The sequence below is a fragment of the Triplophysa rosa genome, linkage group LG14 (genome assembly GCF_024868665.1).
Source record: "Triplophysa rosa linkage group LG14, Trosa_1v2, whole genome shotgun sequence".
NCBI classification, from domain to species: Eukaryota; Metazoa; Chordata; class Actinopteri; order Cypriniformes; family Nemacheilidae; genus Triplophysa; species Triplophysa rosa.
The window spans coordinates 13,819,795-13,840,383 of record NC_079903.1 but is presented as its reverse complement, the minus strand read 5'-3'; the positions used below and the strand labels follow the sequence as shown (position 1 = coordinate 13,840,383).

The 20,589-nt window shown below is 40.2% G+C and overlaps 1 protein-coding gene across 4 annotated transcripts in view; it reads right to left on the bottom strand.

Annotated features, from left to right (window-relative positions):
- The window catches only part of myo18ab (myosin XVIIIA b), a 104,615-nt gene extending 84,198 nt beyond the window's left edge, over positions 1-20,417 (bottom strand). For all 4 annotated transcript variants that reach the window (XM_057350290.1, XM_057350291.1, XM_057350292.1 and 1 more), the window contains exons 1-2: positions 20,316-20,417; positions 17,219-18,369 (exon numbers count right to left, since the gene is read on the bottom strand). In XM_057350290.1, the coding sequence (XP_057206273.1) occupies positions 17,219-18,250 (1,032 nt within the window). In that variant the 5' untranslated portion in view covers positions 18,251-18,369; positions 20,316-20,417. The remainder of the gene's footprint in view (positions 1-17,218; positions 18,370-20,315) is intronic.
- Positions 20,418-20,589: the final 172 nt, after the last annotated feature.

Here is a 20,589-nt window from a genome sequence, read left to right as displayed (position 1 = left end):
CTGGGCAGGGGTCACAGGCAGCCAATCAGAGCGGTTTTAGCAAGGCCCTGGGTTGAGTGGCCTTTACTGTGCAGCACATGCAAAATGTTAATGTGTATAAAGTGGGCTTTCAATAGAGCTCTCTGTGGCTTTTAACTTGAGCATGACGAACAGGCAGACCAAACCGAACGCTGAGACGGGAGTGAAAGCGTGCTGTTGAAACAAAAAAAGCAACATATTTCATCCATTCAGCACACTGGGAGTTTTGAGTCACAGACCCAAAGAAAAATGACTTTGAATGTACATAAAAAAATGATAGCTGTCTGAACAATTTTATATTAAACAAAGGTTTGCAAGCTCCCAGCATGCACTGCAGCATAAATACATTACGCAGTTACCATTATAAAATTACTTTACTTACTGACTTGTACTGTTGTTGTTTTACAGTATTTTCTAACAAAGCACAAATTATAAAAATAATAATTGAAAAAGAAAAAACGTCTAATGGATAATGTTGCCTTTTTTCCACAACAATTCTGTTTTCAAAGTGTGAGGAAATAGGGATAACAGCGTGGGAGGGATTTACTGCAGCAGACCAAGAGACTTTCTCATGACATCGATGAAAGGTCCATCCTGACAGGAAGTATAGCAACTCTAATGAGCCAAGAGCCAATGTTGCTCGTCTTGTGCGCTCTATCCTCTTCCTCTGGAGACTTGCCTAATTGTGATTTTGGTGAGTGAAAAACCAGGTGGTGAAGACAGCAAATATCACTGACAATAGACAAGAAACGTTAGTCCCAAAATAGCTTTCATGGAAGTGACATTAGTAGAGAAAGCCAATGGGAGAAATCCAGCATTAGCGCAAGTTCTTCCAAATTGAATTGAAATGAATGTTCCTGATTGCCATTTATAACAATCTATAGGTTTAAAACGTCTGCCCACATATTGTAACTGAATGTATTGACGCATCTGCCTCAGCAGGGCTGTAGCGAAACAATGTTGGGCAAATGTTATCAGTATAAAAAAATGTATATAATCCATTGCCGTTAAAACTGTATTTCACATCTCCAGCCGTGATTGTTCCCATAAAGTGCACTGAGGCTGCCATCTCTTTCAATTTAGACCCCACCTCTACTCCCCTTCCTCCAGAGACCCAGTCGGGAAATGTCATGTTTGTTCCAAAGTAAATTCCGAAAATACCAAGACTGTAAGTTTAGGCCGGAAACGCTTCCTAGCCGGTCACAGAACCAAGCAGTGAAAGCAAATCATTGTGTTATTTATGACCCCCTGGACTAAAGGTTTATTAATAGCTCTCAACGAATAACATTAACATTTAATTTTAATGTCTGATCAGTACATTCTTCTTCTTATAAAGAAACAAAAACAAAGTACAGTCTTCTAATCATTTATCATGTTCCCTTCAGTCTGCTTCAAGCAAGTGTACACTGATAATTTAGCTCTTCACCCTCAAAGCTTAGTTTATGAATTTTAAAAAAGCCTTAAGACAGCACTGCTCTTATGAAAATTCATTTTAAAAGACGGTGAAAAGACTACTGTAAATCAATGTCAAGGCAACAATACAGTACCTCAGCTTATTCACAAATGTTAAGCACTTATAAGCTTATCTTTGGTAACGTAGCAGGCACAGATCATAAAAATGATAAAAATGCAGGAACTGGCTTTTTTGCCAGTTCCTGCACTAGGGTTTCCTGAGCACGCTCAATTGCTTCCCTCATGTCACACTCTCGCCTGGCACACCCAGCATTATAACACACAGCGCTATGCCCTAAAGGTCAGCTGTGAAATGACTACAGGATCTACAGCACTGAGAAGGACACAGGAGTGTGAAACAACAGCTGCCCAGATAAACAGATAAAACCAAACCAGAAAGACATTCTACAACTACCTAGAACGTATTTGTTATATAAGAGATTTTCAACTTGGACTTTTATACTCGGAGAGGAAAAATTAACCACTGCATTTGCCTGTATATATTCCCAGACTGACATAAAGAGTAAACCCATAGGACTGTAAAAGGAATTCAAATATATTGGTCTCTTATAAATAGGTACTAGAATTTGTTGTAGCACATGTAATACAGAATATGAGTTACAAATGTAAAAATATAAAAGTACCTAAACATTTAATAATAATGAAAAGGTTATAACCTCTTTCTTAGGGCTGTCAAACGATTAATCATGATTAGTCGCATCCAGAATAAAAGTTTGGGTTAACAATGTATGTCTGTGCATTTTAATTTTGTATATATAAAAACATACGCATTTATTTAAGAAAAATATATAATTTTAATATTAATAAACATTTACATATAATTTAAATTATTGGCAAATATAAATAAATACATGGAAGCATTTTCTAAATATATACATGTTGTGTACATGTATGTGTTTATAAGTACTAAATTAATAATGCATGTCTGTGTACTGTGCATATCTAAACATAGACTTTTATTCTGGATGCGATTAATCGCGATTAATCGCGATTAATCACTTGACAGCCCGACTCTTTCTATAACTGAACAAAAATAAGATCAAATGTGTGTAACAAAAAAGGTTTTAAAAATGCTGTATTCGAGGACAGGTTTCTAAGGGGGGATATAGGGAAATTGAATCTTGCTGTATTGTTTAGGTTCAGAAATCGGAAATGTTACAAGGTTTGAGATAAAATGAGAGCCAATAAAATCAGGTTTGCTTCCTGAACAGAGCTCATGGTCTTATGGAGTAAAATAATACAAGAAAGGCCAAGAGTAACAACTACAGAGCACAATCTGTACAATCTGAGGAAGAGTCTCTCTCATGAAGCGAATGAAAATAGGAACATTTAGTTCTGTGTGTAATATCTAAATTGATGGGTAACATAACTAGACTACAGAAAACGAAAATGACGGAACAGACTAGTTGTGATTATTATTATAAAAAATAACTTATTGAAAATTGGTCTATTGACGGCATTAAGCAAAGCTGCACTACAACAATTCTGCCAGGGTTCACTTTGTGCCAAACACCCCCTTAACAGTGTTAAAAATCACTGCAATGCATCGCTTCACATTTTTTCCTGCATACGATTGACTGTATCCTCAGCAAGCCCACATGGGAACTAATAATGATAGCCATTGATTTTTCCCCTTACAGCAGGTCCATTTAAACAACAGCAAACAGGGCACGTGTGCTTCTACATGGCTCGTCCTCTCAAAGCAATATAAATACACTACATAAACAGAAAGATGATGTCTGCAAAGACAAACCAATTTCACACAACAAAAAAGGTGTAGTCATCAAATCCATGAGGTGGTAACTATCATCATGGTCATAAGCCAGTATAAAGCTGACGATTTCCAGCCTCCTGAATTTCTGTGGTTGTTATTTTACATACACTTGCATATGAAAACCTAGCTTGGTAAAATTGCTCCCAGACTGTTCAGAAGCGATGCCAAGGCAGCAGAAGTACCAGAACCCACAGGCGGTGAAAGAGAGAGAGAAAGAGAAACAGAGAACAGGGTCAGCGATTGAGAGTTTGAGCTGAAGACAATTTCTTCAAATGACATCCAGAGTTAAAATGGATGTTAGCAAATGATGGAAGGAAGAGTAGCCAACCCCTTTTAATTGATCACAGATGGCTTTTTTCAAGTACTTCACAATTTACTAATGCCTGGTTCACTTCAGCTTTAACTAAGCAGAGAAGAAGGGAAGTACAGCAGTATGCTGCAGAAGATCCCAGGGGTCCCATGGGCCAGAACTGCGGCAGCGAATGAGCAAATGTGACCCTGTCTATTGGGGAAAGAAAACCACAGCTCAATCATAATAAGCAGGGCTTTACTCAGTTTAGACGATTATTATGAAACCCTAAGAAACTGCAACACCAACAACTAAAGGTGTGATGCAAAATGCTTAAAACATATTTCAACAAGTGTCTATGTGGAAATAGGTGCCAGTTTTCATTTCATATGACATATTTCACATACGTATTTCGTATGTTAAGCGAAATATTTGTGGTTCTGGATGCAACCTTCACAGTGCGCTCATAATGGTGGACCTCTGAGGTTGGTTAACTGCTAAGTCATGCTTTCACAGTGCTTGTAAAACAGCGGGATGGGACATCGAGACTGGCTGTAAGAATGTCTGCATCGCCTGTCTGCATTGAGATGCGAGAGTGTGTGTATAGGACTGGGGGCATCTGGTGCACAGCTGTAGGAACCCCCTTGCAAACAGTGTCACCGAGTACAACCTTGCAGGAAGTCAGTCAGGCATAATGAACTGCCACCCATATCGATGCATCAACGGCCAGTCAAAACCCTAAAGACGCTGAGATAGCTTTACTATAAACCAGCCTTATCCACCACCACTGAACATGTTTATGGCTTCATAGCTGTTTGTTGTTTTATTTGGAATGTTCTGCTACCTAACCTGATCATGAAAGATATGCTTGTGCTGGGAGGGTTTGTGGTTTGGTCTTAACAGAGACAAGTGGACTAGACCAGTGGTTCCCAAACTTTTTGAAGGCAAGGCACCCCTTTGTAGTGCTTTTTTTCCCACGGCACCCCAACCCTGATTTAACTAAATGTACATGCGTACATAGTTACATATATAAAATTAACATTATATGAGGTGAAACAAATCATTTAAATGAACCATCTGTCATTTACAACTCGATGACACATGTAAACAAATTCAATTCAATTCAATTCAATTTTATTTATATAGCGCTTTTCACAATGTGCATTGTTCCAAAGCAGCTTTACAGGAGAAAATAAGAAAAACACAGAAAGGTAAAACACAGCACAGTGCATGGTGTTTATAGACCAAGCAAGATCATTATAATAAATAATATCTAATAAATAAATAAATAAATAAATAAATAAATAAATGCAGTCTCCCGGTGAGCAAGCCAACACTGCACTGCTCTGTTGTGGCGAGGAACCCAAACTCCAATGATGAATAAATGGAGAAAAAAAAACCTCGGGAGGAACCAGGCTCAGCCGGGAGGGCCAGATCTCCTCTGACGTGTCATAGCTGCACTCAGTGACCCCAAATCTTATTGACTGATATGAACCATTTGCTGTATGTGGGAATCGTTGGAACAAAACACATTAGAATAAAGATTGATACTTAATTCTTTAAATAATAATAAACAACTCGCATTACATTTTTCTTTAGGTTCTTATTTGCTTTGTTCAAACCTGACCTTACGACCTAAAACGGAAACTAAAATACCTGTGCATGATGGAACTGTGTTATGGGTATTTTAATGGGATACATGTGCCTGCTTTTGGGAGCACAGTCTCTTGATACGGGGGTAGATTGTGGATCGTGCTCCACTGACAGGTGCTGCCTTTTTTGTTTTTCACGTACGCCAGGGATGAGAACGCTAGCTCACACAAGTTGAAAACGGCAATAGCACACTGACGGCACAGTCTGGCGGTTTCACATTAGCACTTTTGGTGCGCACCGGGGTTCGATTAATGTCAGAGTTCGGTTCGTTTGGGTGATGTGAACTGAACCCGGCGTGCACCTGTGAACTGTACCCGAGTCTGCTTAAAAAGGGAGGTCTGGGAGCGGTTCACGTGAACTCCAGTACGCTTCGCTGCTGATATGAACGCAATCGTACCAAATCGAGGAAGTGAACCGCTATTAATGACGTATTATTTGGTAAAAATGTGTGTTTGTGTGTGTGTTTCACTCACTTTTCTGACGAGCGTGACTGACACGCTCCAAGCAGAGAGCTGTATGTCTCATTTCTGTTCGCCTTCAGCGATCTTAAGAGCATTTGCAGTACATTCATAGACGAAAGGGCCGTTATGTACTGAAGCTTTGGAAACAAACTCACGGTTCAAAAACAAAAATGTATCAAAGTGAAGTGACCAATGTAAGGCATTTTGCCGCCGCCTCCTGCGTCGTCGTTAAAAGCGACCGGGTAAACAGTTGCAGGCTTGATGACGCAAACGACCCGCGGTTCAGACCCAAAAATAATTATATGAACGCAGTCCAGCGAGGGCAGGGGGAGCAATCGTGAAACCAATAGTGATGGGTCGTTCTTGAACGCTTCGTTCATTTTGATCGAATCTTTATTGTGACTCGGGAAGAACGAGTCATCTCGGGGAGTGATTCGTCCAGTCGCGCATGCGCATTGCGCAACATTCTATGGGTCCTGTACTGGAATTAGTAAATTAACTAATTTCTCTGTCCAAAGCTGTCACGTCACGTGACAAAAGAACGAACGACTCAAACCCGAAGACTCGGGAGGTGAACTAATCAATTCTCTTTCCGGCTCTGACTGCATTGGTTTAGCTTACGACGCTGTCAGGTGATGAACGAACGACTCAAACCCGAAGACTCGGGAGGTGAACTAATCAATTCTCTTTCCGGCTCTGATTGCATTGGTTAAGCGTACGGGGCTGTCACATGATGAACGAATGACTCAAACACGAAGACTTGTCAGATAGTGTGGTGAGCAAATCATAGACTAAAGACCCAGGTAAACAATGAATTAATCTTTTCTGTTTCTTATAGCATTATAGTTTTGTATTGTTTGTAATGTGATCAACGTTTGCATAAGTAGTAGATGTGTTAGGAAAGTAACGTAACATTTTAATTATATTTTGCTAAAATGAACGAAATGAACGATATGACTCGAAAAAAGATTTGTTCATTTTGCTGAACGAGACTCAAAGGTCCGAGTCAGTAAAATGATCCGAACTTCCCATCACTAGAAACTAACCTGAGATAGCTGGGGCGCATGTCCCACATGAGCGTGCATCAGTACAATGGGCGGAGCTGAGCAGAGTGATTCTCTCCTGGGAACAGTCCAAGTGGCAGTAAAAAAGATATTTAAACTTTACATATGTATGAAATGTATGTTTTTTTCACGTATTTTCAGTTTCGTATGGACATGCTCAAATGTTGGTGTTTTGATATATTTTAAAATATATGATGTAAAAGATTATTATATGGTACTGGAAAAAAGATTCGGCGGCACCCCTAGCCAGTTGTCAAGGCACCCACTTTGGGAACCACTGGACTAGACAGACAGCAGACTGTGCACTGAAAATAGATGCATTTACCTGTTTGTTTCAGCAGGGTTTGCATTGTAACTATTCCCGCTTCCTCACGGCCATCTCAGGACATCCTGACTGTGCTGCTCAGTGCCTAGAAGAATGGAGAATATCCTGTATGTTCCCCGTGTTCTTTTGTAAGGTTGTGGAACAACAAGAGAGTGTAACATTCCTAAGCCACCTCCGTTCCAAACTCAATTATTACAGGACATCAGAAGGATTTCCATTCCAAGAATCAAAATAGTGGCTGTGTATATAATTAGTAATCAAATCAAATTAAGTATTTTTAGAAATAATATTAATCTAATTTTCTATTAGTGTAGTGTATAGTGAAATCCGCGTTGCTTGCTACGGTTACAATTTCTTTCTTTCTAACTTTTGATCTATTTGTACTTTTTCACATTTATTTTCACTTATTTTATATATTCAAATAATTATTCATTTTATTATTAATAATATATATATATATATATATATATTTTTTAGTACAGTGAAGACAGTCCGGAAATTTGTGGGATGGCAAAGGACCATGAGCTGACACCAGGGTTTTTCCTGCACAGAGAAATAGGCCCTTTTCACAATGACATCACTTAACTTCCTCCTTTTCGCAAAGCAGTGTATCATAACATCCGTCTTGCAACAAACAAGAAGAAGAAGAACTTCCGTTTTGCCATCGCGCTGGAATTTAACAACAGTGAAAAAAACTGACAGAACACTTATTCAAGTACTTATCCTAGCGCCTTCGCTAACACAAAAAGAAAACAACACACTTCGTAATCAAACAGGCACTGTTCAACGAAGAATTTGTATCCTTTATCTAGCTTTGATCTTGTCGTAAGCGAACATTTGTCTGCAAGATGTTGTACATCATCTAGCCGTATTTGTGGCAGCTGTGCAAGGGACTTGGTAAACTCCATTCTGAGGCGCTAGCGGAAGTAACTATACACTGCTTCGCGGCAGAACGGAAGATGCGTGACGTCATGTGAAAAGGGCCTATTGGAGGCGGCTGCCTCCGTCAAATGTCGTGCTGCCTCAGACTCTCGCCAAAACTATAGCTGTGTCTGAATTCGCCCCAATCTCCCATGTCATGCACTATATCGGGTGTCCGCCATTTTGTAGTGTTGTCCGAATTCTGAGTAAAAAACTCATTCCCTACATTTGTTCACTACTTTTTACCCACAATGCATTCTGATTTTGAGTGTGTAACGCAACGTAAGGGTGCCTTGTGCAACGAGGGAAGAAAAGTTAACGTTGCCAGGAAAAATATGAACAAGAAACAATACTGTTTTACTTTCCACGGGTTTATTATGTCCTCACATCGTCTGCTCGTCAGCACACATGCGGGCTGAGCGACAAAACAGAAAACATCCTCACGTTGGTAAACAAAAGAAAAAGGATAGAAGTCGGCAGAGCGGTCCTCTCGTCTTTCCCCACTGCTTCCGTACCACCACCCACACGCAGGCGCAGTGTCCTCTCTACCGTAACTGCTCTAAGTGGCCGTTACAAGTGTACATTCGATGTACATTCGCTCACTCATATTTCCCATTATACAACGCGATCAACCGCCTGATTAGAATCAGCTGGAGGAGAGTGACCGTTAATGCCACAAATGTACGTTTATACACTTGTGTTTGTTCTTGTTGACAATTATTTTCTACTTTTGAGATTAAATGAATGTTATATATAGCAGTGTTGTATTTTAAAAATATTAAGTAATTTTTTAAACGCAATAAATGTAATAGTAAATTAACGTGGCAAACATTTGTTTTGTTCTCTTCATTAAAAACGAATACAATAAATGTGAAAAATTATGTAAAAATGAGCTTTACCATTTTACAAAACAATCCATAAAGCCACACAGGTGTAATATAATCGTATTGACGATGTCCGCAACAATATTGTCAGACGCAGGACATATATTACGTCAGTGTCCGAAATTGTACACTCATTGGCTGTGTCTCGTTTCGGAAGGCTGCGTCCTCCGGTGGTCTCATTTGAAGCCTGTTACGTCATTGAGGCGGTCTCGTTTCATAAAAGCAGGTAGTACACTCTGCAGGCACCCTTCTAATGCGACCTACTTTCGGAGGACACATGAGGTGTATCCTTAGTTGTTAGAGATAATCCACAATTCTTTGCATCGGCCAACGTCTGTTAAATAAACGTGTGCTGAATAAATGGCAGAAGCTGCACATTCAATCAATGTGGTGTTTAAATGTGAACAGTTTACAATTTGAGTCACTTTTTTTAATTTTAGCAGGCATATGTAGTAAATAGGTTTACAAGTGTTTAGTGATCCCAATCCCAATTCTATTTTCTACCCCTTCGCCTACCCCTCGCCCCTTCCCCTTGCCCCTTGAAACAAAGTGGCAAGGGAAGCGCTACAAATTTTCCGCTAAGAAATGGGACACCACTACTACACTGTTATAAGTCATCATATACGTCGTTACTAGCTCGTTACGTCAGAGGACATGCGCCAATGCACCGAGTATATGACATAAAAATATATTTTCTAATATTGTGCAATCAGTGCTGTCCACTAGCAAACTTTAGCAATTTTTTGAAGATAAAAATCCTTATTAATGGCAAAAATTACTTACATTTATGGGTCTGCTTGCTCGAGTGAGCAGCCATGTTGGAAATTTCTCTTAGCCCTTCGTTTGAAGTGAGGTCCCGAAAAATATTCGTTTGAAGGGCTATCTGGCACTTTCCCTTACCCCTACCCCTCCAAAAAAAAGAGAATTGAGACACCCCAACCCCTCCGTTTGGCACGTTCACGTGAAGGGGTAGGGGTGTAGGGGTAAGGGGTAGAATTGGGATTGGGCCTTAATATGTCAAAGTCACTTTGGTTAAGCCACTTAAAGGTATGGTAGGCCTATGTGTGTGTGTACAAGATGGCACCACCTCTGCCTCATTTTGAGCCAGGAAAAACCGTGGACACTCAAACTCAAGTCTAGGGCTAGCGTTTCTAATACTAAAAACAGGCGGAAAAGGCTGAAATAAAAATATATCTGGTAAGGGATGTGTTGACAACCACCTAACAATACCCTAGCAACCATACATAACCTCCTAACAACAAAAATGCAACTATAATGGCAACCACAAAGAAAACCCCTCACAATTTTCTTCAAAACCACGTTTTGTACCTCCATTTGAAAATCCAAGCAGCCACTAAACCTATGACACAAACACACCAATATGCGCACATCCATCAAAAGTAGAAAGTAAAAGGTCAGTAAAAAAGATAGTTTTCTCAGTGAAGCAGCAGTGTTCAGCTGCGGCTGTCTTTATAATGTATGTCTGTTGGCTGGGACAGCCGTGAATTCTCTGTTGCCCTTTATTTGCACTGGGACATGATCGTTTAATGGCTCCGGCTCGTCTTTATTTGAACTGATGATTAAGCTGTTGCCGTTTGTTTTCTGAGACTATAGACCTGAGAATATCTCCCACTGATCCACCAGGCCCACAAATCAGTGCGGCACTCCAGACGTCACAGAAGCAAACAAGAGTGAAGAGTCCTCCACAGACGCGTGCTACAAAACAACAACTACCTGTGAGACAGCCCACGGCAGACCAAAGGTCTAGCTATTCACTTCCTGTTTGTGTTATGTCCTGTTCCATATTATCTGTTTAAGTTATTTTGATGTTCATTTAAATTTAGCAACTGATTATTAAACTATTTTTAGATATAATTACCTAGCTCTACTCACGACATCCCTATTTTAAAACAGCAAACAACAAAAGAGATCCAAAATGAATACCCTTGGAGGACACGCGGTATTAGATGTTCTAGACAATGCCTTCAGCGTGCCAAAAAACAGAGGAGATTGTGATCAGTCAGAGAGAAAGACGGGGCGAGATTACACAAACTCCCACAGCTCTGAGGCCATGTAATGAATCCTAATCAGTACAAAGGGAGGCTGACTTACAGCTATGCGGCAAAGCGAGTCCCTCTTGTTTGTTGGTAAAACCCAAAATAGAACAAGAGAGTCATTCTGGTATGAGATGGGGGGATTTGCCAATGACCAATTTGCGGGGCGAAGCAGATGGCGAACTGTTTGTTACTGAACGCTCCCTGTTTCAGTTTTGCTATAAAGTCACTCAATCGTTAGATATAAGCAAATCTTGCCTTCCTTGCAGAAGCTTAATTTATGATGGTCCAATGACCCAGCAGGCCAAATCTACCCCATCAATGATGGTCAAAACTATTAAGGAGGGAAAAACCATTAGTTTCACAAACATAAACAGGCAGAGCTGCCGGTTATATTTTACTAAGCCCATTACAGCAGTATAGTAAGTAGAATTAGCCTGACATTAGAGTCTGAGTTGAGATTTATCATGGACACAAATGCTAAACCCGTGATGCTGCAGCTTTCATCACTGTAGGCTGTACATCTCATTTACGGTTATGTGCATGTAATAATGATGAGAAAGATGAGACAATGGAGTGAGGGCTCCCTCTAACTGCTGTCGGGCACCTGGAGGTCCACGGGGGCCTGAAGGAGCGCAGCTGCGCTTCACCTGCTCTAGGCCATGACTGACTACAAAGAAACCAGACACTGTTTCAACATGTAGCTCACAAAGAAGTGTGAAACAAAAAACTCTCTTTAGTCCTTAAAATGAGCACTGTGAGTAAAGCACATAATCATCATTTTGTCCAGGAATTCACATCTTTATCTTTTTTTCTCAGCTGATCCACCATGACCTAGATCATTTTTTGAAGTACCCCTAGAAATTTTGAAAGATTAGTACCCAAATATGAAATATGGCTTTATTTCTTCAACTGAACACAAACAATTCATTTAAAGGGGTCATATGGCAGTTTTCTGTGTCTTTGGTGTGCTATAAGTTGCCCATGCATGTATTAGACACATAAAATTGCAAAAATGAAAGTGTCGGAACAAAAGATGGATTCTATCTAAAAGTGAATTCTCACCCAGACCTGCCCGAAACGCTTCGTGTAACCACAACCCCACAAATCTACGTCTAATGTATACGCAAGTAAGATGGGAGTACCAGTCAGTACAATTGCTTTGGAACCTGATGTTCCAAATATGGTAAGAGGCATTACATTTCCGTCACACGCTTGCAGTATTCAACCATTCACAACGCACTGGTTAACTGGCCAATCATAGCACACCTCGCTTTTTAGAGCGATGAGCTTTGTAAAAAATCCACGCGTTTCAGAGAGGCGGGGCAAAGAGGAGATACAAACATGCACGGTATGTGGAAAATACAGCATTTTTGAACTTTAAATCATGTATTCGTTTTAGCCGTGTCATATGACCCCTTTAATATTAAAATGACATCATTTTATCCTCTTATAAGGGATCCAAAATGATAAAGCTCAAAAACGTGCATACAACCATCATTAAAGTGGCCATTCCCCGTGATGCCAATTTTCAAACGTTAGTTAGTGTGTAATGTTGCTGTTAAAGCATAAACAATATCTGCAAAATGATAAAGCTCAAAGTTCAATGCCAAGCGAGATATTGTCTTTAACAGAATTCGCTTTTCAAGAACTACAGAGAACGGCTGGAATCGGACTACAGCCCTATACTTCCCGGGTAAATTATGTCACTATTCTGAGTTTTTTAAAAACCTCCGCCCAAAGGAATACACCAAAAAAGGGGCGAGGCCGTCCTTAGAGAAGTGGAAGAGCCACTGGAGTGGTGTTTGGTTATTAGAGATTGTAAACATTTGACTGAGCTGCGCTCTTAATTACTTTCACTTTCATCACAGTCCTACAGCTGGTAATAAGAATTCAGCTACACACATTCTAAGATAACCAACGGTCAAATAACAGCTTCCATGACTTTAACATCGGCTGTGAAAGCTGTTCTGTGTAATACACTGATATTGTGTTTGAGTGTGCGTATACCTCTAAAACACTTCTAAGAAACGTCCTTTGAAGTCCTGCTTGCAAATGTCTCCTAGTCAATCTGCTTGTTTTATTATCCAACTTAGGTCCAATATAAAAAGGCAAAACTAATGCTTCTGTTATTAGTGTTAATTAATATAACCGGTCTGACCCAATCGGTCCAGTGTCATTTCCCTCGCAATAGTAGGAGAAAAAATCGCGATCTCTAACAAAGATTGACGTTTGTACATGCACTAGCAGACCTCCATTACACTTTGATCGATCCGCATGTGTTTTAATGATGAAGTGAAGTTGACGCCATTGTTACTGTTTATTGCTAAAAGCCAAAGCTTATGAATAGACGTGCACTGAGGGGGACCAACCAATCACAACAGCCTGAGAAGCGTAAGCTCGCTGATATGGTATGGCTGGGACATTTTCAGACACACGCTTTAAGCAGGGAACCAATCACGACAGACCTGGTCAGCTTTAGAAATCCAGTAGTTTTGTTAGAAGAGGGACAGCGGTGAACAAAAGACTTGAAATATGTGAAATATAAAGCGTTTTTTGAAACTAGAAACATGAACATCCATTGTTAAACACCCATAATCAAAGCTTCAAAAACAGCAAAAGAATGGCCCGTTTAAAGTATGCTCATGTATTTACCCACTGGAGTCTTATGAATTTACTTTAATAATGGATGGATGTGCTTTTTGGAGCTTCAACATTTTGGTAGTTTCATTTTCTTCATACCACTGAGCCCTCTCTACACTAGGGCTGCAACTAACGATCATTTTGATAATCGATTAGTTGGACGATTATTTTTTGGTTAATCGATTAATCGGATATAAATGTAATTACATATTTTGCTTATGATAAGTAAATCAGATATGGGAAAGTATACACAACTGAACTCATTAGCCTTCTCCCAAAATGTTGTGATTGTCTCCATAATTAACACACCTGGTGAGTTGATTCTAGTGTGTCATATTAGAAGCAACTGACAATAGTCTCTCCCAAACATGGGAGCGAGGGGAGGGTCGGCCAAGGAAATCATTTTTTGTGCCATGAAAAGTGAGATATTTGTCATTCAAATGTAGTGAAGTACAGTAAAAAGTAAACAGAAAAAGTAATACTTAAGTACAAACAGTAAGACACGTCTGACTTTAAAACTGCGCAACATGTGCCGCACGGAGAGACACGTCTGACTTTAAAACGGCGTACCTCGCGCTGCACGGAGAGACACGTGTGAGGTGTGACTTTCAAACTGCGCATCTCGCGCTGCACGGAGAGACACACACACCGAGAGACACGTCTGACTTTAAAACTGCGCAACTTGTGCCGCATGGAGAGACGCAACCACGGAGAAACACGTCTGACTTTAAAGGGAACCCGGTGTATAGAGAGATGTATGGCTTAATGCGTTGTGATAGCCTTACACTACTAGCATTTGTCGTTAGAAACACATCAAATATTTTCAGTTCTTAAAAAAACCCTAAATGTAATACTCATTTTAACCTAAGGAGGCCGCCATGTTCTTTTTCAATGACGTAAACTGGTTGCACGCACAGCTAGGCAGCCAAACTAAACACCGACACACTAATCAGTTCTTCAGTAAATATAAGGTTCTGTAGGATAATATATATATATACCGTATATATCTATATATGTGTAACAATGTTCACAGCAAGGAAGAAGGAGGAGGGAACCGGCGAACGTTGAACAACAAAACTTTAATAAAATAAACAAACAACAAAACGAAAGTAAAATGCCGGCAGCTCCCTCACGGTCGACTGCCGGTCACACATAATAAAACATAACGTGAAGTCCAGGCCTGGTTCTCTCTCGTCCTTTACTGTTGTCGCTCCTCCTTTTATATAATGCTAAAAGAAGAAAGAAAGAAAATAAAGACGCTATTTGGTGTATTTTCCTACATTTTAATATTGTTTGTCAGAAACAACACAAACATGCATATTAATAACCAAAATCATTTCATTTCGTTAAATCATTGATTTATCAACATCAGTAGCCTAAAGTTATTGTCTTCTCTCCCTCGGTCAGTAGCTGACGGGGGCTAATATTCACGTGTGCTCGAATACAGAATAAATAACCAAACCGCAAGCATTATTATTGTGTTTATCAGTATATTCTCATAATGTATAAAGTATACGATTATGGTGGATACTGATGTCTTAAATAGTCTTAAATGTCTATTTGGCGGTAGTTTAAAGCTATGATTTAATGCACGCTCACCTTGAACAGACATCTAATACTGAACGCGTTCTTTTATGGCTGGCAGGCTGGCTTGTGTCAAGAGGACATACCGCCACCTACTGTCCCTGTGTGTTTGTATATCTGATCTTATGTTTTACGTGTCATATTTTACTGTTATATATGGAAAACGTGTGTGCTTCGCTGTTGGGAAAGAGAACAGGTTTAGGTCGCAACCATTTGACATCACGGATTCTGACGCAAAAAAATGGCAGCCTCCAAGTAAAAATATTTTTTCAAAGTTTATGAATACTGTGACAGTTACACTGTTTTTTTATTTCACAATTATAAAGTCAATGCCATTAAGCCATACATCGCTCTATACCCAGGGATCCTTTTAAAACTGCGTACCTCACGCAGCACGGAGAGACACGTGTGACTTTAAACCTGCGCACCTCGCGCTGCACTGAGAGACACGTGTGACTTTAAAACTGCGCAGCACGGAGAGACGAGTGTGACTTTAAAACTGCGCATCTCGCGCTGCACGAAGAGACGCATCCACGGAGAGACACGTCTGACTTTAAAACTGCGCAGCTCATGCTGCACGGAGAGACACATCTAAAATGGTAATTTTAAAAGGGAAGAAGACGCGCTTGATTTATAACTGCGTGACGTCACAGACCAACTAATCGATAATGAAATTCGTTGTCATCGATTATTATCGATTTTATCGATTAGTTGTTGCAGCCCTACTCTACACATATTATTTCAACCAATTAAAAAATACCAATCACGTCATATTACCTAAATACATTACTTTTCATAATATATTATACAATTCAATTTAATTTGGCATTGTCAATCTTTTTTGCAGATCTATGAACCCCACAAGCTTTGTGAACCCCCAGCTGGGATACTGTGATTTAGACTAATGAAAACATCTTCTAATAGTTGCAAAGGGACTATTACAATATGCATTTGTCAGCAAACAGGAAACTCAAGTGAACAATTATAAAACAACAGAACACAAACGTAATTGGATTCAGATATGTTCAGATTCACTAAGTCAAAGCAACTCCTGCATTCTTTCTTGTTTCAACCAGTTAACATTCACAGCCGGTTCATCATTCAGCTTCAAAATAACTGTGTTACTCAACAAAAGAGCATGTTAATTCAATGTACTGTCCCTCACGTAAACAACATTACTAAAGGCAAGGAATCAGGCAATGCCTTCAACAAATTACACTAGAAGACGCTTTGTGAGCATCAACGTGTGCAACTTGAGCATGCCAGATTTGTTACAGTAGCTTCATGGCACACGTGCCGGCTAATACAGACACACCCTCCACGGCTCCACCCATCGTAAACTAAATCACACATTTACGCCAAAGTGCCACTCTTATCTGTTATCCAACAATGAAGCAGCGCATAACATGTAAGATAACCTTCAATGGTTTCCTTCTGTCAAGAAAATGCTACAACGCTCTGCCTACCGATCACAGAGCTGCCCAAGACTTTTTCTTTCTCTTTCAACGTAAGCCGTTGTTTATATGGAATAGATTTGAAACAACACCAGAAAAAATCCTAAGGTTAAAGAAATCCTTAGACAATAACAGCCTTACATTTATCACTAAAGAGATCTGTTGCAACAGGGCCCAGATCTTCTTCAACAGGAGGTATACAGTATGTACTACAATGTAAAGTTGGAAAGAAATATACTTTTTGTGGTGTTGCGATAGAAACGTTCATGAGAAAATTCAGACTTGACTTATGCATAACACAGTGTCCAACCATTGCACAACAAACTGTGAAGAAAACAAACATGGGCACAAACACATCATTTCATAGCCTGTTGTTAAAGTCATCACTTGTGGAAAACTGGAGGAAGAAAAGATTTGGTTAGAGACATTGTGACAGATGTTCAACCTGGAAAGAAATCTGCTTCCTGTTCCACAAGTACATGTTCATTTTAAATGATGTGCTTGTACTCTCAAGAAGAGCCAGTTGGCTCCACGTGTGCGAGAGCTGGGCAAGCTTATGGGAGTTGTCTGGAAAGACTGTGATCATGAAGGAGGGAAAATAGAGAGAGAGCATGGACTTACGTCAAAAGCTTCCCGCCGCAGCCCTTCAGTATTCCTCAGCCAACATTGGCTCAGCTCGCTAAGTTCCAGGATGGGCTGAACTTTTAGTTGAACAGTGTCACCTGATTGCCGAATCATCTCCACGATCTCATCCCTGTTCTTGTTCTCCACATTGCGACCGTTGATCTCCACCAGCCTATCTCCAGGCACCAGGCCAAGGGCAAGATCTTTAGTGCCAGCACCAGGCTCTGCAAAGTGAACCACTCGTCTATACACCCCTCCGTCCGTGCCACGGTCCAACATGGTGGTGCGCCGCAGGGAGAACCCAAAATCTCCAGTGTTCCGCCTCTGGAGCACAAGCTCCCGAACCTCAGGCGTCTGCGGGGGCACAACAGCAGGCAGACGAAGATCCGCAGGGAACGTCTTATCCACGATCTCAGGAATTTGCACCTTCTTCACTGCAGGAGGAGGTGGAGGTGGCTGCAGCTGTTGATGACTATGCTTACGTTGAGGGTCAAAGACCTTGGACTCCACCTGTGGAGATGGGGCGGCCGAATTCTGGCCAGAGGGTGTGGAGCCCTCGGACTGACTCTCATCTTTATTCCTTTGAGAAAATGAGAAACGCTTCATGATTGAACCCATTTGTGAGTTTTGCATGGCAAGGGCGCCAAACCTAGCCGCTTTCTCCTTAACGGAACCCCGGTGGCCGTCGTGGCCGTAATCGCCCTTCAGATCATCGCTGGAGCTGGCCGCACTGAGCTGATCTGTATCCAGGACCACGCTGCTGCGGTTACTGAGGCCATCAGACTCAATGTCGGTTAGATTGAGCTCAGTGCTGCTGGCAACTTTAATAGGGATCGGGTTGGAGATCTCCAGCTTGTTCTTGGAGTCACGCTTTGAGCTCCGGTTGAGGTTGAAGAAGCCTCGTCTCATGCTCATCTCATCGAGGCTTCTGAGCTCGGCTGCGGACATTCTTTCCCTCCGGTCTCTTTTTTCTTTCTTCTCCTTCCTAACTCCATCCTTCTCCTTGTCTTTTTTGATCAAGTTGAACATGATGTCCCCAAAAGTTGTCTACGTTCCACTTGAGAAGCACCAATGTTTTCACAAGTGAGGGATTTTTCCATGCAGAAACAGTAGTTTCAGTAAATCCAGAAAGGATTAAGTGTGGCTCCCTGGGGAGAGACACATATCATATCAATAACTGCATCTCAAAAATGTGTTCTCTTGGCACAAAGGCAAAATTAAACTGCAACTGAACATCTGGTGTTATAAAATAATTTAAAATTAAACTAACCTAAACACAACAAATAAACATTATGGTTTTCTTTGAACCATAATGTCACACGCTATCATTTAACCTTCATCACTAAAGCAAAATTGACTCCGCTATTAACCTCTAGACAAACTCTTGTTGTAGTCTAATGAAGACGATGTGTCTTTATGAGACTATAGGCATGTTAAACAGGGTTTAAGGCATTAGGGAGTTGCTGTGAAAGCCATGGGCCTCTAACATTCCTATTTTTCACCAGCGGGAGATTTCTTCATCCAAACAAGTTCCAATAACAAGGGGCCAAATTCTTCTTCATAATACATTAGATGTAATTCTTCCATGCCCATAAAAGGCTTGATGTTACAATTATGGCATAATTGTGGTTACTATAGTTGTTGACATGAGATGCTAACATGACAGGAGTCACATGACAATATGTCCTGCAGTGTGACATTGCTTTTGCTTTCATTTAAATAATTTAAAATGACCATTTTATTTACTATAACACTTTTCATAATTACTTATTACATGCAGTTTAAATCACCCAATACATGAGAAAACATTTTGTACTTTTAACTATTTATCACAGCAGATTCACTTAAATTAAAGTGATAGGTCACGCAAAAATGAAAATTCTGACATTTATTCACCCTCTTGTCATTTCAAACCTGTATGACCTTCGTACGTCCGCAGATATTTTGAAAAATGTTGTTGACCAAACAGCGATGGCAGCCATTCCCTTGCATTGGTTTTGTGTCCACACAATAGAAGGCAATGGGTGCCACGCCGTTCAGTTATCAACATTCTTCAAAATATTTTCTTTTGTGTTCTGCGGAGGAAAGAAAGTCATACAGGTTTGAAATGACAAGAGGGTGAATAAATGATTTTTAGTTGAACTATCCCTAACTATACTTTTATTGCTAAAATCTTATCAACAATTAAAATGATCAACAATTTGCTACAAAATACTGCAAAATATATATAAAGTTAAAACAAATCACTTTATATATTCACATTTAATATAATGCTCAAGGTCAACTTCACTTCCCTGTTGCTACTACAAAACAATGTAGTAATTAAAATGATTTAAATTAGCCACCAGTGTCATCAAAAGTCCCCATGAATATAGCAATTTTTAACTAAACCTACTATATAAATTATTTTTCTCATTTTACTGATAAGCATAAGCATATAAAAATCTCGTGCTTTATTGCTGTACTTGGTGAGTCTCATTCTGACATGAAACTAAAGTGGTGAATGGCCAGTGAGCGCTCTCCTCTTTCACACTGTTACAATATAACATTGTTCTTTCACAGTGTAATAAAACACAGCTTTGTACACTGTAACATTGACGCATTAAAGGCCAGACATAAGCGATGGCACATTCATCCAAATAGTAAATACAGTAGGACCAGAAACACTTTTATATAAATTTGCCCGATCAGTCAACCGAAGAGACTCGTCAATCATATGCGGCAGAAAAAGACAAACGCTAAAGCTCAAGATCAGCCGCTAAACCTTGAAATTAGCTGGACATGTTAAACACACACCAATGTATTTGCATTTCAGCGTTAAACTCAAGTCACGGGTCTATCCACTCTATTAATCCGCAAGGCAACTAATAAACAGTAAACGTAACGATCATCCGGCTACTGTTAGCAGGTCAGTTAGCATGAGTAAGTGGCTGATAAGAGTCCTTTCTTCGCCTCTATATTCCAGCAGCAGACTGCTGTTGATTCCATGCTCACATCCCTGACATGGGATTTTACCACCTGAAAATAACTGGATGTTTCCCTGTTTGCGGACTTAAACCAAACATACATGTACGTCAAAGTCTGTTATACTCACCGCTGTGAGATATCCCGTTTTTGGCAGAGAACGGTATTGTTTCTGTTCCGTCGGTCCTCTAGATGGGCGCAGCTGAACGTGAGCAGGCAAGCAGTGTTGTAAATATAATGATAAAGGCGGTAGGTTGGCCTCATGTCGCTTATTGTTCCAGTGAGATGAAATAGCGACACATGCTGGATACGTTTTTGAACTACAGGTTTTAGAACCCTTTAGAAAAGTGTCGTGATGTAAGCTCAGGTCAGATTCAGGTCAAAAGAAAGCCACAGTAATCATG